Below are 25,668 nucleotides of genomic sequence, written 5' to 3'. Positions count from 1 at the left end.
TGATATCCGATTTGCCGCGTCCCAAGAAAGTCATTCTAAGAACATATCGACTTTGGTCTCTTGGAAATCTTCTATTCTTCTTGGTATTAACAAAAATCAGTATTGTTGTGGACTTTCCAGACTTCTCGTGTTGGGTTTTATCGATCCAATATTGTGATATGGGCAAGATGGGATTGATTCCAAGAAAGCCCAAGAAGTCAAGATCTTGGTATAGGAGTAGCGAGAGCCTAAGAAGCACTACACGTGGGGGCTCTTAGCGATCTTATTGGAGAGCTTCGCTCCATTCTACCATTAAGTCTTTGAGGCTGTGACTACAGTGTATGATGGTTTTGTCTAATATCTGGAATCCAAATCGTAGATGGAAAGAAAATGATTTATGAAATGGACATGTGCGATGAACGGGGCTCTCATTGGCTGAAGTTTGAAAATTGTGAATGTGGCTAGTGATGTGGCTGAAAGCCGAAGAAGCATTAGAAACCTCGGAAGTGCTACCTAGGTATCCATGGATATCCTCATGACAGTGAAACGTCAAACTGGGCCTAAGATCTTCATGTTGTAGGAATTGAGAAAGATTTCCTCCAAAGCAGTTCAGTATGGCGTTGCGCTGTCACTCTACCCCCAAACTGCAAGCACATTTAGAATTGTGTACAGTCACGTGACTGTCACACGTACGTCAGAAAGGACGTAAACACTTGTAGGACTTAATTAGGGAGAATCAAAAAGTCTACATTTCCAGACTATCCGTGTTTCATACGAGAAATGCTTCAAATTCAAAATTGGCCTCTGTCGTAATGATCAAAAAGCATGACTGACTGACTGACTGACTAAGTCGCGATTGACTTCTTCAACTACTTCGGACCTTCTTGTACACTACACACCCACTTGGGCCAGCAGGCTTTATGAGGTGAGAGAACATGATATGTTTAGTCCTTGATAGGGTGATGACAATGTTGCGTATAGCAAAGGGGTACAAGGTATCTTTGATATCCGGTGTAATCCGAGTAATCTCTCCTGGAGTGTCCTGAATTGAGCTTCTTGTTTTTCGTTGACGATTCTCTCAAAACCTGTTCGTGGCTGAAAGAATGGTCATTTGCGCGCTTCATATGCAGAAAAAAGATGCAATCATCACAGTGAAAAACTGTAGCTTCCGGCTTCATTGCAATCATTGAACTTCGATTTTTTGAGGTTGCTTGATTTTATGTGTCCTTCGTGTTTTTGTCGTTTTCGTTCTTGAGCTTGATCTGGTTATTTTTCGCGCCTGCAGTGTGTACCCCACATTTTGAGTCCGAGTGACTCCCAATAAATAGATACATATACATGGAGAATCGTGGCCACCATCGAATGATATCAAATAATCGTATTGTTATATATGAAATTGCGTAGTTATTTTTTACCCCTTGTTCAAGCAAGTGCTTTCATCCGCCTTTGCGCGATGTTTTTTTTCCTTCGGCTCTTCCAGAAACGGCCATACTTTGAGTAATACAAACACAAACAATCATTGATATTGATAGGGCTTTCGGGCTATACAGGTCTAGTAACTTGATCTTGTAGGTCTCAAGTATCAAGTTTTTGTTCTTACTGTACCGACTGAGTTGCAGTGATTTTTCCTGGTAATGCTCGAATACACATCTTCTGCCCATTTGTTCCCATCGAGAAGCTTACGATCCATTACACTTGACGATCAAGCACAGTTATACAATCTATCGATCTCCGGTTTCCAAAACACGTATTTTGCCAGCGTGTTACAAGAAATTGCTACTCAGGTCAGTCTCACAGACGTCAGTCGGGAGAATACACTACCATGGTCAAAGCATGGAAACCAAAATTCTGGTGGCTTTTCGGACTGATGGTTAGATCCGGGCGGTTGAACTCTTTCCAATGATATTGCCGTTTTCATTGTCCTTGACAGCAGTCGATATGTTCAGTAAAAATGATGTAACTGCAGCGGCCACAAATTATCTATTCGGATAACTTATAGGAATAGCTGCTATGGATACCGTGCTTCGTATTGGAATTACGAGTTGTATATCGTGTGTGCCACACACAGTGGAATTGTAACTGTAAATTTTTACAATCTAGCATAGACAGTAGGTGTACTATAGGAAGACTAGTAGTGTCATATGTGGTGTATTTATAAGAATCGGTGCAATAGGCTTCGCTCTCACATGCTCTGTTCTTGACAACGGGAGCGAGCTTCAATCAGACCTATGGTAGCATATATTCGATTTCTCTCAACTGTTGACCAGCAGAAGGAAATGAGAAAATGGTGCCCAAAGTTCAATATTCTTTTGTGGTTTGATGCTGCGTTGCGACGGGCATAATCCTCCTTGATCCGAAAATTATTGCACATGATCTTGTGTTGAATGACAAAGTAACAAAGCATTGGGCATCAGTTTTCTAGATGTGCGAATATTTTACACCATATTTGCTCTGACTTCAAGGAGCTATCTTTTGGTATCTTGTATCGTGCTGTCAAGCGATGTTGGAGATAGAAAGGACAAAATTTGGAAGTCCAAGTGTTTGGAAGATATTCCTTTCATTTGCAAAGCCTCATAAATTTGGAATGGTTCATGTGCGATTAAAAGAGAGCTGAGAGTGGATATTCATCGGTCTGTGTTTCCGCAATGTCGTGTTAACGTGCCACAGCCTCTATTGACGGCAACTAGCATATAAGGGTGGTCGGCCTGCAGTCGTTGAATTTCTTCAAGGTTCGTGATTCATTCGAAATACGCGTTGTCTTGGCTCATGACTTGGATAATTTTTCAAGTATATACCACCTACTAAGGTATTGTTAATTCGACCTGTTCTTTCACACCTTTTTCAAGGTTATCTGAAAAAGTATTCGTTGCAAATGTAACGTCTCCACAACACACTGAGATCTTAGATGACCGCAGCGGGAGATCGATCGAGTCCATAGTAGGTGTAATTCATTCCATACGTGATTGAACACTCTTGCATTGTACACATCAGCACATTCATGGAGAACCCGGTCGCACTATTCCTTATACTTCAGCACTGAACGCTCCCATCGCCATTGAAAGAGGTTGGCATTTCTATCACATAATAAATTTACGAAGTCGTCATTTTGAATCATTCTCGTGTAACAAGGGCAATCCCGAGATTCTTGTACCATTAGAGGCCTGTCTTTATCGAACTAGCTATGCAATATCATATCTATTGTTTTGTTCAATGATTTTGTGTTACTCGGAGAGAGATCTAACTCGTGGGTATGGCATGTCCCAATATCCAATACATTTATGGATATGCACGCGAACTTCTGCGACGTCTGTATGGTCGACCCTTATCCTTACGACCGAGGCTAAAATTTGGATGTATTTTGTATTCTTCTATTTGCTTTGCTTGGAACTTCATATATGAATGGTTTTGTAGGCACGGATACTCTTCCTTGAGTTTATGTTATACTATTTTTACTCCAAATCTTTCGCTGCAGAGCCTCAAAAGAGCTATTATGATAATGAAATACCCGTATGTCCCTTGGGGATTGCTTGCATGTTCTATCTTTATCACTTATGGCAATGCTCAGTATTATCCCATAACTGGGGTGACGACTGGTATCAACTCGAATACAAAGGCTCGACCTTTCAGACAAAATATCGACGATTTGCAGAATAACATTCAACAGTGGTAAGCTTCCTTACAAAAGATGTTTCAAATGCACATCATTTTAACATTCAGTTATTAATTTCAACGTATAAAGGTCGCTATATATTCAAGCTCTTCTTGCCATGCAAGCTGCAAACGAATATACTGATGGGCTCTCCTACTTTCAACTGGCTGGTGGGTAATTTCGAATGATGTTCATTGGGCTTGATTAGCTCGAAATCTTAAGCATGCAAAATTAACTTCAGTGTTGATGCTGAGATTCTGTAGGTATTCATGGTCGACCATATGTTGCGTGGGATGGTGTAAGTCAAGCTATCGCGGCTCCAACCACTGGATATTGTACACATGGTCAGATGACCCAGCTCTGGATCTGAGAATGAGTGTTAATTTGAAGTATAGATTCGGTGTTGTTTACTACATGGCATCGTCCTTATCTAGCACTCTTTGAGGTAAAATTCCCTGCACCCTCAAGCTAAAACCAAACTACTCACGTTTCATCTCTAATTGTAGCAAGTTCTCGCAAGCTATGCCCAAACGATAGCAAAAACCTATATATTTACGCTTTATCCCGCCTACCAAGCTGCCGCTGATAACCTGCGCATCCCTTTTTGGGACTGGGGTGCTAGCCCTAGCATGCCTAGTATCACTAGTGTTGCCACTGTCGCTATCGTACTCCCCTCTGGGGCCACTGCCTATGTGAACAATCCACTCTTCCGTTATAACTTCCAGAACAAACCGCTCAATCAGCAACAATTTCCTCCTGGGGACAGTGACGGTTATATGGCACAGTACAATTGGACGGTGAGAAATCCAGATTACTTAGGTAATGGACAAAGTGATTTCAACGCTGCAAACACGAATTTGCAAAATGCAGGGTTGGGAGATCAAGTGGTAAGTTTTTAATTTTATCTTTTCGTCTTGGGCTTTGTCTCTTGAAATACATGATGGCATAGAATCAAGAATAGGAAGGAGCAGAATGCTGATGAGGGCGGCGACAGTGGACGGCAATCATGAAATCAAGCAATTTCAATAGCTTTGCTACGATGGCAGTCTCGGGGGCGAGCATAGAGTCACCGCACGGCGCGGTACATGTTCTTGTTGGAGGTGCTTATGGACATATGTCCTTTCTGAGCTATTCTGGATTTGATCCTATATTGTAAAAGCCCATTTTCTCCTATTATTCCTGTTAATATTCTCTATCTATTACAAATCATTAATACACAGCGGCTGACCTGAATAGCTGGCTCCACCACGCAAACGTCGACCGAGTTCTCTCCATGTATCAAGCCATCAATCCTTCTACATTCATCACGGGCTTAATCGACTGGTATGGCACGTACACTATCACCCCCGGGACCATTGATACAGCCTCTTCTCCTCTGAAGCCCTTTGCTATTACCAGCTCCACCTTTTTCACATCGAACACTTGCAGATCGATGTCGCAACTCGGGTACAGTTATCCAGAAATTATAGATTGGAATATGACAGCTGCACAAATGACAAGTTATGTAACAGGAAGAGTAAATACATTATATAATGCAGATGGAAGCAATTCAAAGATTAAGAAGCGGAATTTTGGTAGCCGAGAACTTTTCTCAGAAAAACAACACGAAGGACCAAGCACGAACAAAACACTACGAGAATGGACCGCAGCACTCAGTGTCTCTAAATTGGATCTTCAAGGCCAGCGGTTTATTATTCGACTCTTTCTAGACAAGATACCAGAGAGTCCGGAGGAGTGGGGGAGAAGTGAAAGTCTGGTAGGAAGTCTAGTGATTTTACCTCCGCCGGGTGCTGTTTCTAATGATGCGACGAAAGCATTGGCTTATGATGAGATTGTTATTTTGAGGGAGCCTGCTATTGAAGGTAGTTACAAAGGACAAGATGACAATGGGGATGGAGAAGGGACGGAAGAATTCTTGAAAAAGAATTTGAGGTGGAGAGCACAGCTGGTGAGTTTTCTTTTTGGATATTCTTTTTGGTATTGGGTAATCAAAACATTGTGCTAATAGATATCAAGCTTGACAACACGCCATTACATGCAACTTCATTACCTACTCTCAAAATTATTGTTGGCGATGAGATGGTGGCTATGCCGCACGATATCACTAAAAAGCCTGTTTACGGAACGAAAACGTTACATCCTGATATTGTTGTGGGTGGGAATTAAATTGATATGGCTTCAATACAATTGGATACCTTGTTTACTGGCCAGAATAACGCAATTGAAGAAAATTAAAGAAAATTATGCGTCCATAGCAAAGTGAAGAAAGGCAATTGCGAGACGATTTAGTACGACAAACAGTTGGTCTTACGATGCTTCAGCTCACCTCAAATTTCATCTACAAGCCTCAAATCTTTTGTATTTCGCGAGTCAAACTCAAAATTATAAGACTTGCAACATATCGCTTTCAAATGATTAATTTATATTAAATCCCCACTTCCGTCTTACGATTCATTGATGAGATGTGCAACAAATTGCAAGGGGGAGATCTAGGCTCTTGAAGCTCCCGAGCGAGAGAAAAAAACGAGTCAATTCAGATGTGCAACAATGAGAGATATTGTCAATATTGCCGATGATACGGGTCATGCGTAATTTATGATGAATCATTAGAAAAGTGGAATAGCTTCATTCATGATTCAATCTTCTTTGTACGTCCATATCCACTTCACTTGTTATTCCCGTACCCTATCCGCTACACCGCGGGCCGCTCATACACATCAACCACATCACCTAAGGGCCTGCTAAGTAAGCTATGACGATGGCTTGTTCGTATCAGATACGAAAACACAAAACCTTAGCAGCCATTTGAAGTGTTTTAAAAAGGTGCCGACAGCCGTAGTGATATGGCGAAGTTTGCTGATTTGATTATTCAACAGCGGGTAAGGAGATTGATTGATTTTGTTCTTCCCCACGTTGCGGGGAAAAGGAGGCGGGCCGGAGTTGAGTGCTCCTTTCCGCTGGCGGGACTATAAATTTACCCCAGATTATTGGAATTGATAGATTCTTTTATGTTACATCAATCCGAACGCAAATTTACTCTAATTATCAAATTATCTAATTACCTCGTTTTACAATTCTTCTTAAATCTACTGCATTACCTTTAAAGTGTAACAAGAATTGCAAAATCACTCTCAGCATGTTGGGGAAGATCACCATCGAAGACCATTTCAACCTCCCAGAATTTGCCGAAAAGGCCAAATGGTGGGCAGGTCTCTTTGCTGTAGACGCAGATAAACACGTCCGAGAAATAAGTGATGTGAAAAACATACGTCTCGAATACGCTGACAAGCATGGTGTCGGCTTCCATATTCTCAGTTATACTGCACCCGGAATCCAAGATATTGTCGATCCAGCTGAAGCCCTCCATGTTGCTGCTCTGACGAATGATTACATCCACGAGCAGATTAAGGATTATCCGGATCGTTATGGATCTTTTGCCGCATTACCCATGCATGATCCCGCGGTGGCAGCGAAAGAGTTGAGGCGATGCGTAACCGAGTATGGTTTTAAAGGGGCGCTGGTGAATGATAACCAGATCGCTAGTGATGGAGAATCGATTATATTCTATGACCAACCGGAATGGGATGTTTTCTGGCAAGAGTGTGTAGATCTGGATGTTCCCTTCTATTTGCATCCAAAACAACCCACGGGAAAGGTATTTGACACGTTATGGGCGGATCGTAAGTGGTTAATTGGCCCCCCATTAAGTTTTGCGAACAATGTTTCGTTACATTTGATGGGGATGGTAGTCAATGGAGTCTTTGATCGAAACCCTAAATTAAAGGTCATCGTTGGACATTTGGGAGAACATATTCCTTTTGATTTGTGGCGTATAAATCATTGGTTTGAGGATATCAAGAAACCACTGGGAATGCCTATTAAGAAGAGCATTTACGATTATTTCCGCGAGAATATCTGGATTACTACCAGTGGACATTTTTCGACATCGACACTGAAATATTGTATTGAAGAATTAGGGTCGGATCACATTATGTTTTCGACAGATTATCCATTCGAGTGTTATGAGGATGCATGTACTTGGTTTGACGGATTGGACTTGAGTCCGAAGGTTAAGATGGACATTGGAAGGGATAACGCCAAAAATTTGTTCAAACTTGATGGGTTCAAAGATCAAAATGAAGAAATTGAGAATTGAGGATGCTATTAAGAAAGCTGAGAAAGAGGATGAGAATTAGATCAGTTGGTTCTGGCCTCAGACGGTCGAGATTGAACACAACCGATTTATCTCGACCGAACATTTTGTATACAAATTCTGGGAATTATTATATGGAAATGAAAGCATCTGAACATTTTTGAAGGAGTATGGGCTAGGATCAGACGTGAATTTTATGATTACCAAGCAGTTTAGTTGATGGATCGCGTAGTCGTGCGTTAATTCTGTTTGGCAATTGTAATGATCAATACAATAAGAGGTTTGAGATATCATTCTTGTTTTTAACACTCAAGAAATATTGAATATAAATGATCGCTCCCGAGATAAATAGCATAAGCCAAATCTAATGCAAATCAATCTAGCATTGCGATATACATAGGTAGCCATATCTCTCTCTCTTCCGAAAAAAGAAAGGAGAAAAAAAGCTAAGTGGTGGATCATAAGACAACCCCCAAAATCCTTCATCATCTTTTCATAGATTCAAGAATACCACGAAATTTAGCCAACTGAAGCTCAGCTAGCGTCTCATCCCAAAGACGTTGCGTCAGCTCCTTACACTCTGGTGTGTACAGAAGCACGGCGACGCTGCGTGGTACATTGGTGAATGATCGCAGTCAATAGAGTAAGTACCTATTAGGTTTAAATTACGAACGTATCTGCCAGCTCATGAGAAAACAACCATGAAATTCTTCTTCTTTGCTCACTATCGCATCGACGAAATATGACGCGCCAACGTTGGGTGTTCTGCCAAGAAGACCGAAGAGCTTCGTGATTATCTTCTTTGCCCCTTCAGCATCTCATCCTAGTCCTGTTCCCCGGCACCAAACTGGGTCTGAAAGGTTGACAATGACATCCTTGGCTGATACATAGTCGATAAGGTTCCAGAGAAATATGTGTGCCAGGAACTTTGAGGTATGGTAATGCTCTTATCCATCAAATGTTTTCGGGTCATCGAAGGATGCTAGTAGAAGGTTTGCGGCTTTATTGGGGGACTTTGCAGCGAGAGCCAGAGCTGCGCTAAGGATAGTAAGATGCGCAGGCTCGCCGCTAGGTGGACCCTTCACCTTGAGAATCGGAAGGAGCAGGATACTCAAAAACATGGTGGAAAGGTAGTCAACCTGCAAAGATTCTTTATGCCCAGTACCTTCAACTATGGCGAACTTGAGTTCAATCATGCATGCGTTACGAATGACTATGTCAATACGCGTGAGTTGACTTTCGACGCGACGATCAAAAGCCCGTATAGAGTCGTATGAGCTCATATCGAGTTTCCAAACTTGTACATTGGCTTCTCGATACAGCGTTCAAAGCTTGGTGGAAGCTACTTCCCCCCTCTATACGGACTGCACGGCGAGTATAAAGTGTGATAGATTGAGTTCGAGAAGTTGTCTTGCCGCTATGATGCTTTTCTTCATCTGGAGCACAAACGGAGAGACACAACCACGAATACAACACTTGATCATGGATCCGACTTGCACTTAGACTCACTAGAAAAATGGTGGAAAATATGGAAAGGTGTGCGAAATACTTCCGACGAAGCTTGGAGGTTATATCTGATTTTGACGAATACGCTCCTGAACATCAAGCCGTCAGAAGAGATTAGTCTCGCTCACGTGGAAATTGACGCCCCTATCGTAGGAATAGAATCGATATCATTTGAGCCAACTCAGCATTTGAATGGCTGATTGTTTCTCGAAGAGGGGATGTTTGAGAGCCCGAATGAGCTGAATGGATATTGATTGGGGCTGTTGCTCTTTCCTCATCCGTCTTTTCCTATCAAAATAATGCTAACATAATTATCATAGAATATATGTCACTCTTGCGAAGATACATTCTCTCACATCAGAACCCGGTTCGCGAAGATCTGATTGCACAGTACAACAAGGTTATACAGCCAATAAACCTATATTTAACAGCTATCTAGGTACTTTGAAACATTTCTTATCTGGAAATGATCGAAAATTATAAGATCGATTATACACATTCGCTAGCCCGAACACCAAAACACCAATGCCAAACTGTGCCTATGTACAAAATGAAGAACACAGTAGGAGCCTTCTATTGATCGTCCCCCTGCCAAAAGATTCCGATAATTAAAATGTCTTCATTCAAGAAACCTCTCCTCTGACTTGCGCATAATTCTTCAGGACATCGTCCTGCATGTCATATCTGCTTGATTGTCAATGGAGATTCGTCTGATCAAAGGGAATGGTTGACTTACGCATTCATTTCCTCAATCGTCAATTTTGCCTTCTCGTCAGAAACTTTGTATACTGCTGAGTTGGTGTTACTTGAGAAACCTAAGATTTGTAGTCAGATTAGCTGTTGTTGCGGATATAGAAATGGATCGAAAGTTGGGTAATCTCACCAATACGTTCATTAATGTTCTCTCGCGCCTTTGCAGCAGCGGCTTGTACCCGGGTTGCACGGGGTTTTCTGACTTGCTCATAAACTCTCAAGGCCTCTTGCACATCGCCGTTGAAATGCTTCTCGCTGAAAATAATACCGAGAGCTGCTGCATCTTCGATGGCCATACATGCTCCTTGACTTTGATCTGGCATCATCTGCAATACTAATTAGTTCCAAAAGTGCTTAATGCCAGCTGGGTCACAACTTACAGGGTGAGCTGCATCTCCTATAACACAAGCATTTCCTTTTTGCCAGTAAGGATAGGGTTCGTGAATCCACAATCTCCAGGGAGCAACATCCTTTCCGATTGACAAGTGTTTGTAAACCTGGGGGTCCAGATCTGGGAAAGGAGCAAGAAGTTCTTCTACTGTTCCCTTCGCGCCCCATGCCTGGTTGGAATAATCGCCCTTTTCTCTTGGAAAGAAACAGTAATAAGACAGTAGTTTGCCGCCATTACAAGGCGAAAGAACAATCTTGTAATGGGTATTTAGACCTCCCCAGTATTCGAGTGCACTGTTCTGCGAATAATCAACCAAGCCAAGCTTGACTGCTTCTTCGGTGTCTACATTGGCATGGAGACAACTGGCATCGGCTGCTCTCCTCTCAACTTTGATACCAATGAGGGAGCGAATCGCGGATCCAATACCGTCAGCTCCAATGACAACGTCATGTACTGCAGTATTTCCATTTTCAAATGTGATAGTTCCAGTCTCAACGTCAAGTCCAGAGCACTACCAAAGTACAGGCAATTAGAAAGGCTCAACTTTGGTCTCGGTATGCTCAAGTATGCTTAGCACTTACCTTGTGATTGACGAGTAACTTGGCTGGTACTCCCGGCTTTTCTGGTTCAGCTACAGCACTATCCATAAGCATAGCATGCATATATTGCCTGTGAAACATATTGTAAACCTATCACGAACGCATCAGCTCCCTGTTTCTGAAATATTGATTGGTGTTGGGAACTTACATGTCCCCACTTCTCTTCATAATCGTCGAGATCATACACAGAATCAGGCTCTCCAGTTTTCCAATCACGTCGGATTAGCTTCTTCAATATGACAGGATCTCCCTTCTCAACCGGGACATCCCATTCATGTAACCATTTTGTACCATTAGCAGCGCAAGAGACTGAAGCGCCAACTTCTCCAGCGTAATCTGCCCGTTCGTATATTGTGACTCGATGTCCAGCACGACGCAAAGCAATGGCAGTACTCAACCCTCCAATTCCACCCCCTACGACACCAACATCTAACGACCTGAATCCGGATTGAGCAGGCATTTTTTTAATGAGGAGAATAGAGCTTCTAATCTCACTTTTCAGGTCAGGAGAAAACGAAAGGTTGGTTTCTTGGTGAAAGTATCAAACAAGAATATATAAATTTGGTGGATAATAGCCGCTCACTAGATCGATATGTTCAATGAGTGCTTTAGATAAGTTGAGCTGTGACTTAGTTGAATGATAGAAGTATTCTGAGAATTGTGAACGGATATATACATGATCAATAGCCAAGACGGTGTATATCAAGTAGTGTGAATAATCGATACAATGGATCGTGAAACCTTCATGCGGCCCGGTGTCATCGGTGTTCTAAGATAAGACATAGATATCACTATAGACTATTGGGCTCAAGAGCCCTAGCAATTGACCGAACATTGACTCTAGTTATCGAGGATCTCCTATCAATGAATATCTTTGTCTCGCGATAGTCATGTTTGACGTTGCCGACACGAGAGGAAAAGAGCGGTTGATCCGACACGCAGCGGAATGTACCCTGCCAGTTCTATATTTTGTTGATGACATCCTCTAATCCCACCTTCTGATCAAATTACCTGCTTATGATTGGAGGTAGATAAGGGATCCCCAGCTAAATATCTACAATTCACACTATAATAACACCCACACCCCACTTTGAGAGCATTCTCCACAGTCCCTCTTCCGAAGCAGAAAGATTCTTTCCGATTTCACATCAACAACATTCACTCCGACACATAATTATTGGTTTGGTAGTTGGTATCAATCCGTCCATATCGTACTTTCGCAGTAAATTCGATTAAGGCGACTGAGAATTAGCCGTGGAGATATCGCTCATGATCCCCGAACAAATTGCGCGGTAATGTTCCGCCGGCAATGCCTCGCCCAAGAGTACATCCCGACAAACGAGCCCGCGCGGCGAGAGCTTGCGTTCCTTGCAAAAGTTCAAAGAAGCGGTGCGATGCAAACCTCCCTTGTTTGTCATGTGTAACAAAAGGCCGTACCGATTCATGCCGATATCCGCCATCTTCTCCCCTATCCTCTCCCAGTCTCCGACGGCAAAGAGCATCGGGGCATTCACTAGATCACGTTACCAGAAATGTGAATTTCCCGACTTTGACTCAAGTTCGGTCTGGGCAACCCTCTCCCGAGGAAAGAAACGTCCAGTCTTCACGGCAAACTATTGATACCGCTTCCACCCAGGGTCTTGAGCCATCGGTGGACCCACTTCTTTCGGGCGAGAACACCAATAGTCAAAATACCACGCGGGCTAGTACTCGTGATTCTTCACCATGTCAACATTCTACAATGTTACAGAGCTCCCAAGGCGAACAAGGTTGGCGGCAATTTCTTCTCTTCAGACTTTCTTTGGTGCGAGGATAAGCCAGAGCTGACACATTTGATAGTTTATGTGGGTAATATTGCTGCTATTTCGTTCCTGCACTTTCTTCAAACTACGCTTAAGCGATATATTGGAACTTCCGTTTTCACTGAACGCCGAGAGAGCAATGTGATGTTAGAAGTCGAGATTTCTAGAAACAATAGCCCCTTTGAAGATGATTTAGATCTCGAAGAAAAGCAAAATCTAATTGCTTGCTTTATGAGAGTGGTAGGGCCCTAAGTTTGGTTCTTTCTCGTAGATACGAGACACTAACTTTACACCTTGCTTAGTCGAATGGTATTCTCCATCTCTTTTCACGAGATGATATATCTAAATTGTTGGCCATCAAAACCGATGCTGCAAACTCTTCTCCGAGCTCCCGCTCACAACGAGAAGATCTCGCTTGTCTCTTTCTGATGATAGCAATAGGGGCTCAATCTCGAGGCAAGGACGTGTCCGAGATTCAACTTGCGAAAAAGTATTTTGCTCAAGCCCAGCAAATGGCCTTTCTTGATATGCTGGAAAATCCTTCGTTATCTATGGTGAAGTTGTTTTTATTGATGGCAATGTATATGCTCGGTGCATGCCGCAGAAACACGGCTTTTATGTATATCGGTATTGCCTCAAAATCTGCAACTATTCTTGGGTTGCACGTTCCATATCAACATCCTCGAGTATCCCCCGAAGAGCGTGCTGCTAGGTAGGCTTACATCCACAACTCTGTGGAATATCTCGCATTCGCTAACTGTATCGGCAGGCGCCGCATATGGATGAGCTCACGTGTTCTTGATTTGCTATGCAGCTCCATTCTTGCACGTCCTAGTAGTATACCGTCAATAGAAAGAGACGAATACGAGATAGACAGCTCAAATCCTCAAGATATGGACCATCGAACGTTGGCTCTTTATGCAACCTACGAATCTTCATCTATCATCGAAACCATCGTACATAAGTTTGCCAAATCTAGTCGCGTCGACGTGCACTCCGCCGATACTTATCTTCAGATGCTGCGAGAATGGAGTCAGGCCCTACCTTCAGCACTTCGAAGCGTTCCTGACCCCGCGTTTGAAGGTGACTATTGTGAGACTACGATTGGCAATATCCACGTTTCATGCACTTATTATGTAGGCATTATGATGGTAACACGTCAATTCCTCATCTCACATGTCATGTTTCAACTACGGAGGAATAGTTCTAGCAAGTCTAAGAGAGCCAACGAGGTACCGCCAATAAGTCCTAGTGAAAGGGAGAAAATTGTTCAATTCTCGGATGCTTGTGTACAATCTGCACATTTGATGGTAGAGCTATCGTACGAAGCATTTCTCGGTAATGTCCTGCTTGACAATATGTGTATCCTTAAAGCTTGGCTTTTTTCCGCTGGACTTGTACTCGGCTTCTCCCTCCTCGTAGAAGGCGACGCCCCGACTCATATTCATAGATCTTTCGATCACGCTTGTACTGTGCTTAACAAGCTTGCTCGGTTGAGTCCCCAGGCAGAACAATACCATGATATCCTTCTTCGCTTCAACACAGCGATCAATCTGTATCGGCAACAAATGCTGAAAGCCCAAAAGGACAGCAACAATGTATACGTTGAGAAGCTAATGACTATCGGGCCATTCAACCGAGAGTCTCGCGAAAGTCAATCTGGTACTGAATTCCAGTCACCATCGCAGCCAGTACTTACGAATGATCAGACAATTCCAGGAGGAATGGGAGCGCAGGGTGACTTAGCAGAGATGTATGCTACTGATTTCTTTGGGATCGAAAACGAAATTCAGATGTGCGATGCTCAGATTGGCTATGATACAGGAGTTGCGGCTGATTTGAGGTGGCTATGCTATGTATAGCAGCCACTAGTTCAAATGCCTGAAAAGAGAAGACATAAAACAAGCAGGACTTGCGAACAGACAAATTTCCCTCAAATTTGCTAGAGAATTTTCGATTCAAGATGGGCATTACAGTACTATCGATACTTAATTTCTAGTCTTGTTCTCTGCTTCATTTCAACGCACAAATGAAATTGTAATAATATTTTTTTTGGCGATTGTCATGCTCTCTTCCTCAGTTTCAATCTCAGACCAATCATTTCTCACGCATGGGAATTGAACATGCACATATGCAAGCATGCAAAAGAACAGTCCTCTAAATGTTAAATAGCCCATCTCATCTGATCTCGTCTTGTCACAACACGTCGCATTCCCCTCAACCAGGCAGACTTAGCTTCGGCAACTTCAACCTCCCTCCTTTCTCCTTTCCCGGGGCCCCCCAAACTTTCTCCAAGATTACCCTACTTTTCTCCTCTCGTATCGCTCTTTTTTTCCTCATCTGTACCCACAATGTCCCCGGCATCAACAACAAACTAATCAACACCCATCCAATGAGCACCCCGAAATTCTGTCTCAATGTATTTTTTGTCCCATAAATGATCGCTCGCGCACCCATCATATCATGTCTCAAGGGCCACACGATTCCCCACTTGTAAAAGTCGTTGAGCATTTCGGTGGGATAGAACCCGGTGGTCACATTTGAGATGACCCAGAAGACGAAGAAAACGGGTGTGAAGGGCACGCCGAGAATATTATTGATGTTTTCGATCGTGAGACCGAAGGCCATCATGGAGACCCAGGAGAGCATCCAGTAGAGGGGATAGCCGGCTGGTCCAAAGTGGAGAGCGAATGGTATGTGCCACATGCATGAGAGCGTTAGATAGAAGAGAGAGAGGAAGAGAAAGACGATAGGGAGGACTGCTAAGCGATAGACATAGTAGATGTTCATGGGAATCGTTCCCATGATTGTATCGCTGAGTTTGTCGAACATGAGAACGGAGAGAAAAGAAACAATGATAAGATCTAATTTCAGAAAGGTTAGTAAGGTTTCTCTTTCTATTAGATAACAGGATTAATAAAGTTATGGTAGATACGTACAGATCGTTCCAATCTCGGTCGCAGCTTCGGCTGTCTATATCCAAGCATTTTAGTATTGAACCAAGGGTCAAGAAAAAGGTCTGAATTAAAATATTAACGAACCGATGGTATTGCCGGTGCCATATTGAACACCGTAAACCCTGCTGCAACAGGATTTCGAACTTGTCTCTGCAAAGCGTCTGTATCCGATCCATCTGTTCCCTGTAGAAAAGTGTTCTGCTTCCGCTTCGAGAATTCAAGTACGAACTCGTTTAAAAAATCGAGTAACTTCGGGTATAGCGCTCCTCCAATAACGAGTGCATTTCTAGCTTCCTCGTAGAAAACATGAATTGCACTATTTGGGTCGTACAGCTCATCCCCGATTTCATACGCATGATTCATGGCATTCGTAGCATTCTCCGTTATGACGATGCCCACCCAGAATTTCTGATCGTGCAAGGACGCGCGAACATTATCCACGTTTCCATACGTGGAAGTTCCATCCTGATTCACGAACCCCAGCGAGTGATCATAATCTTTGGCTCGTGCCGCTGTCGCCATGTCCTGGATATAATTGCCGATTTCCGAATGATCAAAATCGATAACTGCGATAGTTAAGACGGGTATGTTGTATTGTAATGAATGGTCACCCCCCCAGTATATAGACATTGTGCCCATTATCGTAGTGATCAAAAGCACACAAAAGACCACAAACATCTTGATCCATAGTTTCCTGTTCTCTGCAAGGTGCGGCGACAAAGGACCGGGCAATGGGTACTTGATTATATTCCTGTATTGATTTCGACTCGCTCCTGTTAGAGATTCTTCATCAGACTGGGGATCTCGACGGCCCATTATCGAGGACCTAATGGTACTCCCCGGATATCGTCGGCCACTAGGTAACACACTAAGAGACCATTCTGTAGGGATAGCTGGCTCGTTTTCTCTAACTTTTCTCCTATCGATAGTATCATCTGTTTCATTCCCCAGCGCCAATGACTCCTCCGAAATATAAAATGTCGAAAACGGTGGCATTCTTCTGGTTCTGGTGAGGTAAAAAGGTCTCTTAGGATCGAGCCTAGAACGCGGAGGAAGTTGAAAAGGCATCTTGACTTTCAATTTATCCTTCTCCTCCAACTCAGCTCAATTTTTCATCAACGTCCGGTTCGATTTGCAGCCGAATAGAGTCAGCCTACAACGTGTATTCTGCAATCATAATGCAAGGCAACATCCACGCAAAAATATCTCAAAAAGTTGTGTATCTCGAGCTTCAGCAAGAGAGCTTGAACCATGTGGCGATCCTCATCTTTACATACATTACTTACATCCAATTCGAAGCAGAAATATAAAAAGCCAAGTGTGCAGGATCAAATATCTTCATCCCGCACCCACTTATCAAATATTCCATAAATAGGTAAACGCGACAAGCCGAAGCCTGTTTTACATCTTATCGCATGAAAAGTATCGTATAGCATCAGAGTATATCAAGCCTCCTGATGCATGTCATCTGTACGGCTGATTATGCCATTTCCGCCATTTTTCCGCCTGTGGTGTAACGAATCAACCGGAAGGATTTTTCCACCCACTAGGTTTCATCACGTCCCCGGTATGCAGAATCTCAACAAAAGAAATTTCGGTCGAGTATCTTCAACCCGAACCATTTGCGCCAACAACATTTTCACCCATCACCCATCCCCTTCATTCTATCTGTTGGATAATCTGCACCCAAGAGTTTCGTAATTATCACTTATTCTCCGACATGCGGAGGTCCGAAATTTATCAACCTGTCAACGTGCTGACGCCACTTCACGAATCAATGTCAGCTTCCACCAGCAAAGGATATTGCTTTCAGCCCCTTCATATCTCATTCGATACACGTGGGAAATGAAGATACTATTCATGAATTCTCACTGCATTGCTTGTTCCGTCTATGCCGCTGGTTCCGATCGAGTATTTTGTTCCTGTTGTAGTTCACACTCGAATCCAAAATCTGAAATAAAGAATGTTACCGGATTTTGAATCTTTTTTTCTCATTTTCTCTGAAGATAATATACACACCTATACCTTTGTCTCATCGATCTAGAACGTGGAGTCCCGATATCGTCAATAGGGCACCACAAAAATCCACACATCCATACCCCAGTACCCCATTGTCGACCTCAACACATGACAAAAACAAGCTGTTTCAGATAAACGATGTTTGAACGGCTCAAAGTTACTCATTGGACAATAGTCTAGACACCGACTCGGGATTTCGGAAATAGGCGCAAAGACGGAAGAAGACAAACAGGACGGCTGAAGAAATCTATCTATGTGGTGAGATTCGTATGCTCGCCGGACTCGGTCACTCGTGTATTATCCAATTTCATATCGGCGTAGATTTGGTAGACACAGCCCTTCTGCGAATTGCCATTGGTATTATACAGCCATTGTATATCTGGTTAGGTGTCCAAGTATACATGTTCAGTCCTGAGTTGAAGTCAGCTTGTTACATCTTCAATACGAAACCTTGACATCAATATGTTGGCATTCTAATTTGGACGTCCTTGTTGAGTCTATTCTCGGAATCTTGGAAAGTTTCGAGAACAGAGTCTTGTTGCACAGCAAAAACAAAAACATCATTGATTGTTATCAGGTAACATTTTAGACTAAAAAGAAAGGCTCTATCTCTAGCTTAAGGAGACTGAAGAATTAAAGAAAAAGAAAAGAAGAGTTAACTCGTGATCTAAGATTGTGATAGCTCCGGTGGATCCATGGCTTCCACATAAGAGACTGCCGACAACAACGGCAATGCGATCCTTGTAGCTTTCGTTTTAAACGGTGCAACCAGCGCGTCTTCTGGGTAATCTACAACATCTTTTCCTTCACCGCACTTACAGATCGGGGATACGTAAGGCTCGATAGAAAGAGGGGCTTGAGTACCTCGATACGCGCAGGATGAATCATGTTCCCAACCCCGTCGGCATGACTCTACCGCCGCAGGTATCATTTTCTTCCACAAGATGTGCCCGTTGCGAGTAACTGAATAGCTTACCAAATGCAATAGTGCGGGCGGCGAAGGTCTTTGACCGAGGAAATCGGTAATGGCCCAGCCGTCGAACACCAGTGAGCTTGTTTCACGGCTATGGCGAAGCCCATTCGAGACCAACAGCGAATCGCCAACATGTTCGCTCATGGTGGCCCCTTTGACGAAGACGCCACATAACTTGGTTGTATTCATATGTACCATGATATCAACCAGTATATATTTTAACTGGAGAAGAGCGCGTGGAAAATCATTGGTTGACGAATCATTGTCGCCAAATATGCGTTTTTCACGAGCGCTATAAATTTGATCGTCTACACGGTTCAACCAGTCTAGATTGCTACTTTTTACCCATGGAAGAGTAGAAAGATTGATTCGAGGCAGAGCCCAAATGGCCGGTTGATTAGATGGAGAGGTGATCAACGGGAAGGGATTCTGGTCATAACCGCCAGGTTTCAGAGTTGGTGCGAGAGGGACGTTGACTTCAATCCAAAGACTCTTCCTAGCAATCCTCCTTGTCGCTTTGGAACCATCTATCGGGTATGGGAACATGAGTCGATGGCTGAATTCTCCAACATTTAGGAGTATAGAGCATGGAGTAATATCGGAAGTGTAACAAGAGCAGCTTTTTGCAGTGCTTTGGTTTCCTCAGTTCCGTCTACGAAACGGTAGGTTGCCTGCAGTGCAACGGACTCGTTAAGCTTGGTAGCCGCTATGGTGATTCTGCTCTCGGAGTTATCAGATTGTTCAATTGATGGTTGCTCAGAGGCGATCTCTGGAGCGGGTTGTAAGCGGGACTTAGGAATTCCAGGGGGCACCTTGGAAACAGTCACTCGTTTTTTGTTCTTCCCGGATACCGAAGAGACTACCATCTCTGGTCCTAATTCCATCATGTAGCCTGCCCCATTCAAATCAATTGTAACGCATAGCCCGATATGCCATTTCTTCCCTTTCACTATTTGAGCAGGCACGGGAAACGAAATGATCAAATCGGAATCACCAGCCCAGCCTTGTGGATCTTCGATGAACTCTCCACACAACTCAGGATCTGTTTGTGGTTTGAGAGTTCCAAAGAAAGCGTCCAGGGAAAAGAAAACATCTTCTTCGTTGGTATTAGGTCTGAATATGTAAGCGTGAAGTATAGGATGAGGTGTAGAGTCTGGCTTGAGAAATATTTGGAGGTCGCTCCGAGGCACCACCATTGCGACAAAAGAATGATATGCAGTATCATAGCCTCTGGTGCCAGGCACAAAATTGGACATATCAATGTGCGTCGAGATTTCCAAAACTGTTTTAGCCCCAATGTGAGAGACTGTATCAGCTGCAATTCTCTTCTGTAGACTTGTGCAGAAGGATACCCAATCAGTTGTGGTATTTTGCTTAATAAGCTGCAGGATATTGACAAAACTCAATCGTGTATAACAATTCATCGCTTCACTGCGTAAAGGTCGAACCCCTGGTGCGATGTGGTTTTTGAGGTTTTCAATCGAGAACATCTTCATGTATGTATCGAAGCACAATTGAGAGAGTTCATCTGCATCGACTTGGATTTTGATAGGCTGACTCGATGTGGAACAACAGTAATGGCCTCCAAATGATGGAAATCGCCAGGGTAGCCGTGTTCGATAGCGGCGGGAAGATGTCTGTTGGGTCATATCCTCGCTATAATTGTTATAGGTAGTATAGCCCATGATTTGGCCGGACGGTGTGAGCCCAAACAACAGCGAAGCCAGATTGACATCCATCAAGAGTGCAGCCTTCAAATTTTGCTTCAAATCATGAGAAGAGATCCGCAAACTTTCAGTGTATAGAACAGAGCTGAAAGTTCTAGAAAGAAGGGGCACTGTAGCGGGTAGAATATTGAGATGTCCATAGTAGCCCACAATATTGGAAATATCGATGACCTCGAAAGATAGGGGTAAAAGTGATGCACCGGGACCATCCAACAACATTGGTTTCCCAGACCATTAATCTGCATAAAGACGGGTAACAACAGATGTGTTTCTTGACCTGCAACGAGATGCGAGCTCATAAGCAAAGGTCACTACATCTCCCATATAGGCATTAATCAAAACAGAACCCGCTGCCGCGTATTGTGCAAAAGCTTTGCATCATTCCGCGAAGCCTTGTTTTGCGGATTTTGCCAAGGCTTCCATGCGTAGCTTTTCACTTAAGGGATTTTCGAATACCTGTGGAACGTGATATGCCGACAAAGGATCGCCGGTAAATGGAACGACGAAATCCTCAGACATGGCTGATACCATGAAAGTGAGATTCAAAAGTCCCTTTCCCCCAAAGCCAAGAGCCTTGACATCACCTTCGTTCCTAGCAACCACCCCTTTTTCCCAATAGCCCTTGAGTGCATCCCAACATGAATTGAAGCCTGCAAACCAGTGTACCCCTACAGAGTAAGTCACACATGCTCCTTCACCCTGAGAGAACTTCTGGCGTATCTCTGAGAGGGTGTGTCGCCTAGGAGCCTCATATTCTTGCTGCTCTTCTGCACTTCTCTGGATAGCATACTTCTCCCAAATCTTTCGAACCCCCTCAAGAGTTTGCAAGCTAACAAAAGTAATGCTAGAATAAGGAGATTCTGCCCAAGTCTCTGGCGATTTGGAGTAGGACAAAAGTTTATCAGATTGGTCCTGTAAGAGCTTCAAATCCTCTTTGGGAATCTGATAGTGGTATAAAAGATTCCAAATTGCACCAATTCTCGTTCTATCGTGTGCGGATTGTGATCCATACGATGCAGCATTATCGATGATGAGAGAGAACAAAATAATATTGCGAGCTAGGTAGATAAAGATCAATACTAACAAAAACCACCAAACAGCGATAGGAGCATAAATTACCTAGAATAGCTGGGTCGATATCATCACAACACACAATATTAAACTTCTCATTGCCTGTGTAAGATAATGACAAATGGTTAGAAGCGTTTTGATAATTGCAAATAAATGCGGGGTACATCACGACCCATCTTACCTGGCTTGTCTTCGCAGAAAAACGAAAATAAAATACTCCTGGGATCTCCACAGGCAAGAAGAAGTATGTTTGTAATCTCTCCATCAGATTTAGGAGCATGGTATTCGAGAAGATTGACCGCGGGAATATTTCCAATAGGGCAAAATATGTTTGTGTCCAGTGTGGGAACGATTGTAACGTTATGCATTATGGCAGCAAGATCATCTATATCCAAAAATATGATAACAAGCGCTGATATTCCAACCTCTCGAAATATGTCAATAAAATGAATTGGTGGCCGACTCAAGTGCTCTTGTTCTTGTTGTCGTGTAGATAAGTACGCGTTGTTAAGATGCGGTATCAGAATATTTTTCTTGCTAAACCGTTTGTGGATATTCTCCCTACAACATGCACGGCACTAAAAACCCTGTCATGCCATAAGGATATCCTTAATTTACTAGCAATTCACTATATCCTCGAAAATAACTCCATTCCAAATTTAAAGTGAATCCTGATCCTACCTGCCTACCCAGGTACATATTCATCAGTAGCATAGTATCCCAAACGTGCATTTATAAGACCATAGTTTTCCAATTGGGTCCTGTTCTGAGCCCTTTTACCACGATACCCTATCTATACCGGAACTAGAAGTGAAAAGAGCGTATCCACAATAGCCGTCTCGGCCGCTTGTCTGACTGAAAAAATCTTCCAACAAAACCAACGACTGAGGGTTAGCGAGGACGGGATAGGCTAGAGTTCATAGTCTGGGGCATGAGAGGGAAATCATCTCCTCGCTTGGCTCAATGTTTTTGTTATTTTTAAAAGTTCAGTTAGCTTTAGAATGATTCTATTCTTTGAAAGCTAAGTATTGGCAATGTTTAAGGTCTTGATCATTGCAAGACTCTTCAAGCAAAATACTTATACGTTGCGACTTCATCAAAGAAGCGACCTATAGCTACCGCTCCCCAATGGCCTTTTATCCACAAACACACCTTTAATAACTCTCTACTGCACCCTTACTATCATCCGGCATATCCATAACCCATCCTTTAGGCCTCTCTCTTCCTCTCACAATCATACCATAAACCGCCGTTTCCACCTTCTCCACACAAGTCCTCATAACCTCCATCTTCTTCTCCACATCCCTTCCCAATCCCACATTTCCACACCTAGTCGTATCCAGCTCTTCGAATCTCATTCTGATATCTCTCAGATCAGCCAGGATCGTCCTCTCCTCTTTCCCCGGCAATTCTCCATCCGTCGCCATTCTCGTAATGGCAAATCTCATCATCTCGCCTACCAGATCAAAGATTCCGAGAACATAGTCATCACCTGTAAGATTCACAGCTTGGGGCAAGGACGCTTGAGCAGTATCAAGAGGGACCAATTTTTGTTCAGTCAAGTAGTGGGAAAAGGACACAGCTTCCATGTATTCTTGGATACCCCCTGAGATCTGTCGTTGGTAGCGCCAAGAATTTATGCCCGCGAGATCAGGTGATATACTGAAAAAGAGATCATTAATCGTAGCCAGTCTCTCTGAAGTTTCCTTGGCAATTTTTTGAGGAAGAGGCTGATGGAGTTTTTGAACTCTGAAAATGTATGTTAACACGATAATTTATGATCTCATATAGGTACTAGGTCGGCGCTTTTTGGAAATTTGTGCATACCTCTGCAACGCAAAAATTCTAGAAAAAAAGAAAATTAGCCTAATCCAAAACCCTCACACATAGCGTCCCAAGAAAAAATCCTTACATCTTCTTGCTCCCGGCTGTGATATCTCTGCCTGCTTTGATAATCCTCTCTCTCCGATCATGATGTTCGTCCAATTCGGCCCTGAACCCCTCAAACATTGGCATGAAAGGACTTATCGACACTCCCGTCTTTTCTTCTGATCTCTCAAACTTTCTCTCCGACTTCTCCTTGGAAGTACCATCATGTTGACGTTTAGTACCTGGCATATCTTCACTTTGCGCTTTAGATTCCTGCATTGTACATCAAGAAGTAGGCCTGCACTGGTGCAGATTTATGAGGCGTGCGGTGGTGAGTGGAGTTGGATGGTGAGGTAAGCAAACAGGGATATTTTGGGTGAGAGAATGGATGTGCGAGTAGTTTTCATAGTGGGGTGGATTTATCATATAAACACGTGCAGACTTCAATATCCAAAAGGAGCTCGAGATCATTTCGCACAATTAAGTGGAAGTGACCACAGTCAATGCAGTTTGATAATTGTCATGATTCCAATCATTGCATAGAATTTCCCACAATTCTGTCCTCTCAAATCTCGCCTTGGGTTTGGAAGTCTCCCAGCAATCTCTGCAAACTTCCCCACAAATCATCTCTCCCGTCCTGATTTCTCAGTTCCAACTCTTCAAAACTTCATCAAAAGCGAAAACTTGAACTCTTTTCTCCCAAATTATAGATGATCCAATTGAACCATCCGTTCATTCCACCTCACTAAAACCATGGCCCTTTCAACACGCACCCTCTTCACCCTCTCCATCCTCCTCCGCACAGTCCTCTTTTTCTACGGTCTCTACCAGGACGCGCACTCCCCCCTAAAATACACAGATATAGACTACCAAGTCTTCACCTCCGCATCTCTGTATACCTCTCGCTCACTCTCTCCCTACACACGGGAAACCTACCGGTACACACCTCTCCTCGCCTGGCTCTTACTCCCCACCACATTTTCTCCCCAGTATCTCTGGTTCCACTTCGGCAAGATCTTATTCGCCGTGTGTGATATACTGGCTGGGTATCTACTCCATGTGATACTCGTCAGTCGTGGAATGGATGTTGGACGCGCGGGGAAGTACGCGGCGATTTGGTTGCTGAATCCGATGGTCGCGACGATTAGTACGCGCGGTAGTAGCGAGGGGATTCTGGGAGTGCTAGTCATAGGGTTATTATGGGCGGTGTTGAAAAGAAGGATTGTGTTGGCCGGGATATTATTGGGATTAGGTGTGCATTTCAAGATTTACCCGGTGGTGTATGGGATTAGCATTGTTTGGTTTTTGGATAGGGAGACGATTCCTGGTTCTGGAAGCAGGAATATCGGAGGGAAAGGAATGAAAGAGGGGAAAATGGATAGGGAGAGTGGAAATGATGATATTTGGGGGAAGATTATGGGGCTCATGAACCGAGAGAGGATTATGTTAGTGACGGCTAGTCTGGTGACCTTTATGGGACTTAATATCCTGATGTATTACATGTAAGCCGCTCTTCCCCACACTGCTCCAATCTCCGAAACTCTCACTAAGAGACACCTCCAGCTATGGATACCCCTTCCTCCAACACACCTATCTCCACCATCTGACCCGCATCGACCACCGACACAATTTCTCGCCCTACAATACCCTCCTCTACCTGCGCTCCGCCTTCCCCTCCCCCTCCCCCCTCCCCTTGGAATCTCTAACTTTTATTCCTCAACTTCTCCTCTCCATTGTTCTCCTGCCCCTAGTCCTCTCCAAACACGACTTGCCCACCACCATGCTAGCGCAAACCCTCACTTTTGTGACCTTCAACAAAGTAGTCACATCCCAGTATTTCCTCTGGTACACCTGTTTACTCCCTCTCTACCTCTCTACCCCCTCTTGTAGCCTCATCAAATCACCACGCAAGGGAATATTTGCTCTATTTTTGTGGGTGGCCACACAAGCATTTTGGTTACATCAAGCATTCGAGCTTGAATTTTTGGGTTTGAGCACTTTTGTCCCCGGCTTATTCGTGGCAAGCCTCTTATTTTTCGCCACGAATGTCTGGATTTTGGGTGTCATTGTAAAGGATGTTGGTCGGGGAGCGGCTGCAGTTTCTGGGAAAGGGATATAGGTTTTGGATCTTGAAAAACGGGATTAAAAGGGAGGCTGAGAAATGAGAGGAAGCCTGTTTACTAGGATGATACGTATCAATATGTGCGCCAGATGAAGATG

General features: G+C 43.5%; 10 protein-coding genes across 10 annotated transcripts; 4 read left to right on the top strand and 6 right to left on the bottom strand.

Annotated features, from left to right (window-relative positions):
• Positions 1-3,469: 3,469 nt before the first annotated feature.
• On the top strand, positions 3,470-5,964 carry EAE97_003228 (uncharacterized protein; the record flags this gene model as incomplete). Its single annotated transcript, XM_038873740.1, has 8 exons — positions 3,470-3,645; positions 3,719-3,798; positions 3,892-3,972; positions 4,024-4,073; positions 4,135-4,515; positions 4,623-4,780; positions 4,865-5,576; positions 5,645-5,964. The coding sequence occupies 8 exons, from the start codon at positions 3,470-3,472 to the stop codon at positions 5,792-5,794; spliced, it is 1,788 nt and encodes a 595-aa protein (XP_038735603.1). The 3' UTR covers positions 5,795-5,964.
• An 800-nt stretch (positions 5,965-6,764) lies between these two features.
• Positions 6,765-7,784, top strand: EAE97_003227 (uncharacterized protein; the record flags this gene model as incomplete). Its single annotated transcript, XM_038873739.1, has 1 exon — positions 6,765-7,784. One exon carries the CDS (start codon positions 6,765-6,767, stop codon positions 7,782-7,784), a length of 1,020 nt encoding a protein of 339 aa, XP_038735602.1.
• A 2,126-nt stretch (positions 7,785-9,910) lies between these two features.
• EAE97_003226 (uncharacterized protein) lies at positions 9,911-11,490 on the bottom strand (the record flags this gene model as incomplete). Its single annotated transcript, XM_038873738.1, has 6 exons — positions 9,911-9,971; positions 10,024-10,102; positions 10,171-10,366; positions 10,421-10,942; positions 11,013-11,120; positions 11,179-11,490. The coding sequence occupies 6 exons, from the start codon at positions 11,488-11,490 to the stop codon at positions 9,911-9,913; spliced, it is 1,278 nt and encodes a 425-aa protein (XP_038735601.1).
• Positions 11,491-12,339: 849 nt separating this feature from the next.
• On the top strand, positions 12,340-14,694 carry EAE97_003225 (uncharacterized protein; the record flags this gene model as incomplete). Its single annotated transcript, XM_038873737.1, has 4 exons — positions 12,340-12,799; positions 12,870-13,072; positions 13,135-13,544; positions 13,602-14,694. 4 exons carry the CDS (start codon positions 12,340-12,342, stop codon positions 14,692-14,694), a joined length of 2,166 nt encoding a protein of 721 aa, XP_038735600.1.
• Positions 14,695-15,049: 355 nt separating this feature from the next.
• EAE97_003224 (uncharacterized protein) lies at positions 15,050-16,857 on the bottom strand (the record flags this gene model as incomplete). The annotated part of the gene is made up of 3 exons (XM_038873736.1): positions 15,050-15,696; positions 15,772-15,805; positions 15,874-16,857. 3 exons carry the CDS (start codon positions 16,855-16,857, stop codon positions 15,050-15,052), a joined length of 1,665 nt encoding a protein of 554 aa, XP_038735599.1.
• A 1,618-nt stretch (positions 16,858-18,475) lies between these two features.
• Positions 18,476-19,327, bottom strand: EAE97_003223 (uncharacterized protein; the record flags this gene model as incomplete). Its single annotated transcript, XM_038873735.1, has 1 exon — positions 18,476-19,327. One exon carries the CDS (start codon positions 19,325-19,327, stop codon positions 18,476-18,478), a length of 852 nt encoding a protein of 283 aa, XP_038735598.1.
• A 26-nt stretch (positions 19,328-19,353) lies between these two features.
• EAE97_003222 (uncharacterized protein) lies at positions 19,354-20,727 on the bottom strand (the record flags this gene model as incomplete). The annotated part of the gene is made up of 1 exon (XM_038873734.1): positions 19,354-20,727. The coding sequence occupies one exon, from the start codon at positions 20,725-20,727 to the stop codon at positions 19,354-19,356; it is 1,374 nt and encodes a 457-aa protein (XP_038735597.1).
• A 159-nt stretch (positions 20,728-20,886) lies between these two features.
• Positions 20,887-21,947, bottom strand: EAE97_003221 (uncharacterized protein; the record flags this gene model as incomplete). Its single annotated transcript, XM_038873733.1, has 3 exons — positions 20,887-21,566; positions 21,628-21,681; positions 21,761-21,947. The coding sequence occupies 3 exons, from the start codon at positions 21,945-21,947 to the stop codon at positions 20,887-20,889; spliced, it is 921 nt and encodes a 306-aa protein (XP_038735596.1).
• Positions 21,948-22,733: 786 nt separating this feature from the next.
• Positions 22,734-23,727, bottom strand: EAE97_003220 (uncharacterized protein; the record flags this gene model as incomplete). The annotated part of the gene is made up of 3 exons (XM_038873732.1): positions 22,734-23,328; positions 23,407-23,424; positions 23,492-23,727. 3 exons carry the CDS (start codon positions 23,725-23,727, stop codon positions 22,734-22,736), a joined length of 849 nt encoding a protein of 282 aa, XP_038735595.1.
• Positions 23,728-24,201: 474 nt separating this feature from the next.
• Positions 24,202-25,567, top strand: EAE97_003219 (uncharacterized protein; the record flags this gene model as incomplete). Its single annotated transcript, XM_038873731.1, has 2 exons — positions 24,202-24,950; positions 25,012-25,567. The coding sequence occupies 2 exons, from the start codon at positions 24,202-24,204 to the stop codon at positions 25,565-25,567; spliced, it is 1,305 nt and encodes a 434-aa protein (XP_038735594.1).
• Positions 25,568-25,668: the final 101 nt, after the last annotated feature.

The sequence above is a fragment of the Botrytis byssoidea genome (assembly GCF_014898295.1).
Source record: "Botrytis byssoidea strain MUCL 94 chromosome Unknown BBYS_005, whole genome shotgun sequence".
Taxonomy (NCBI): Eukaryota; Fungi; Ascomycota; class Leotiomycetes; order Helotiales; family Sclerotiniaceae; genus Botrytis; species Botrytis byssoidea.
Note: the sequence above shows the minus strand (reverse complement) of the source record. Positions and strands in the feature narration are given on the sequence as shown.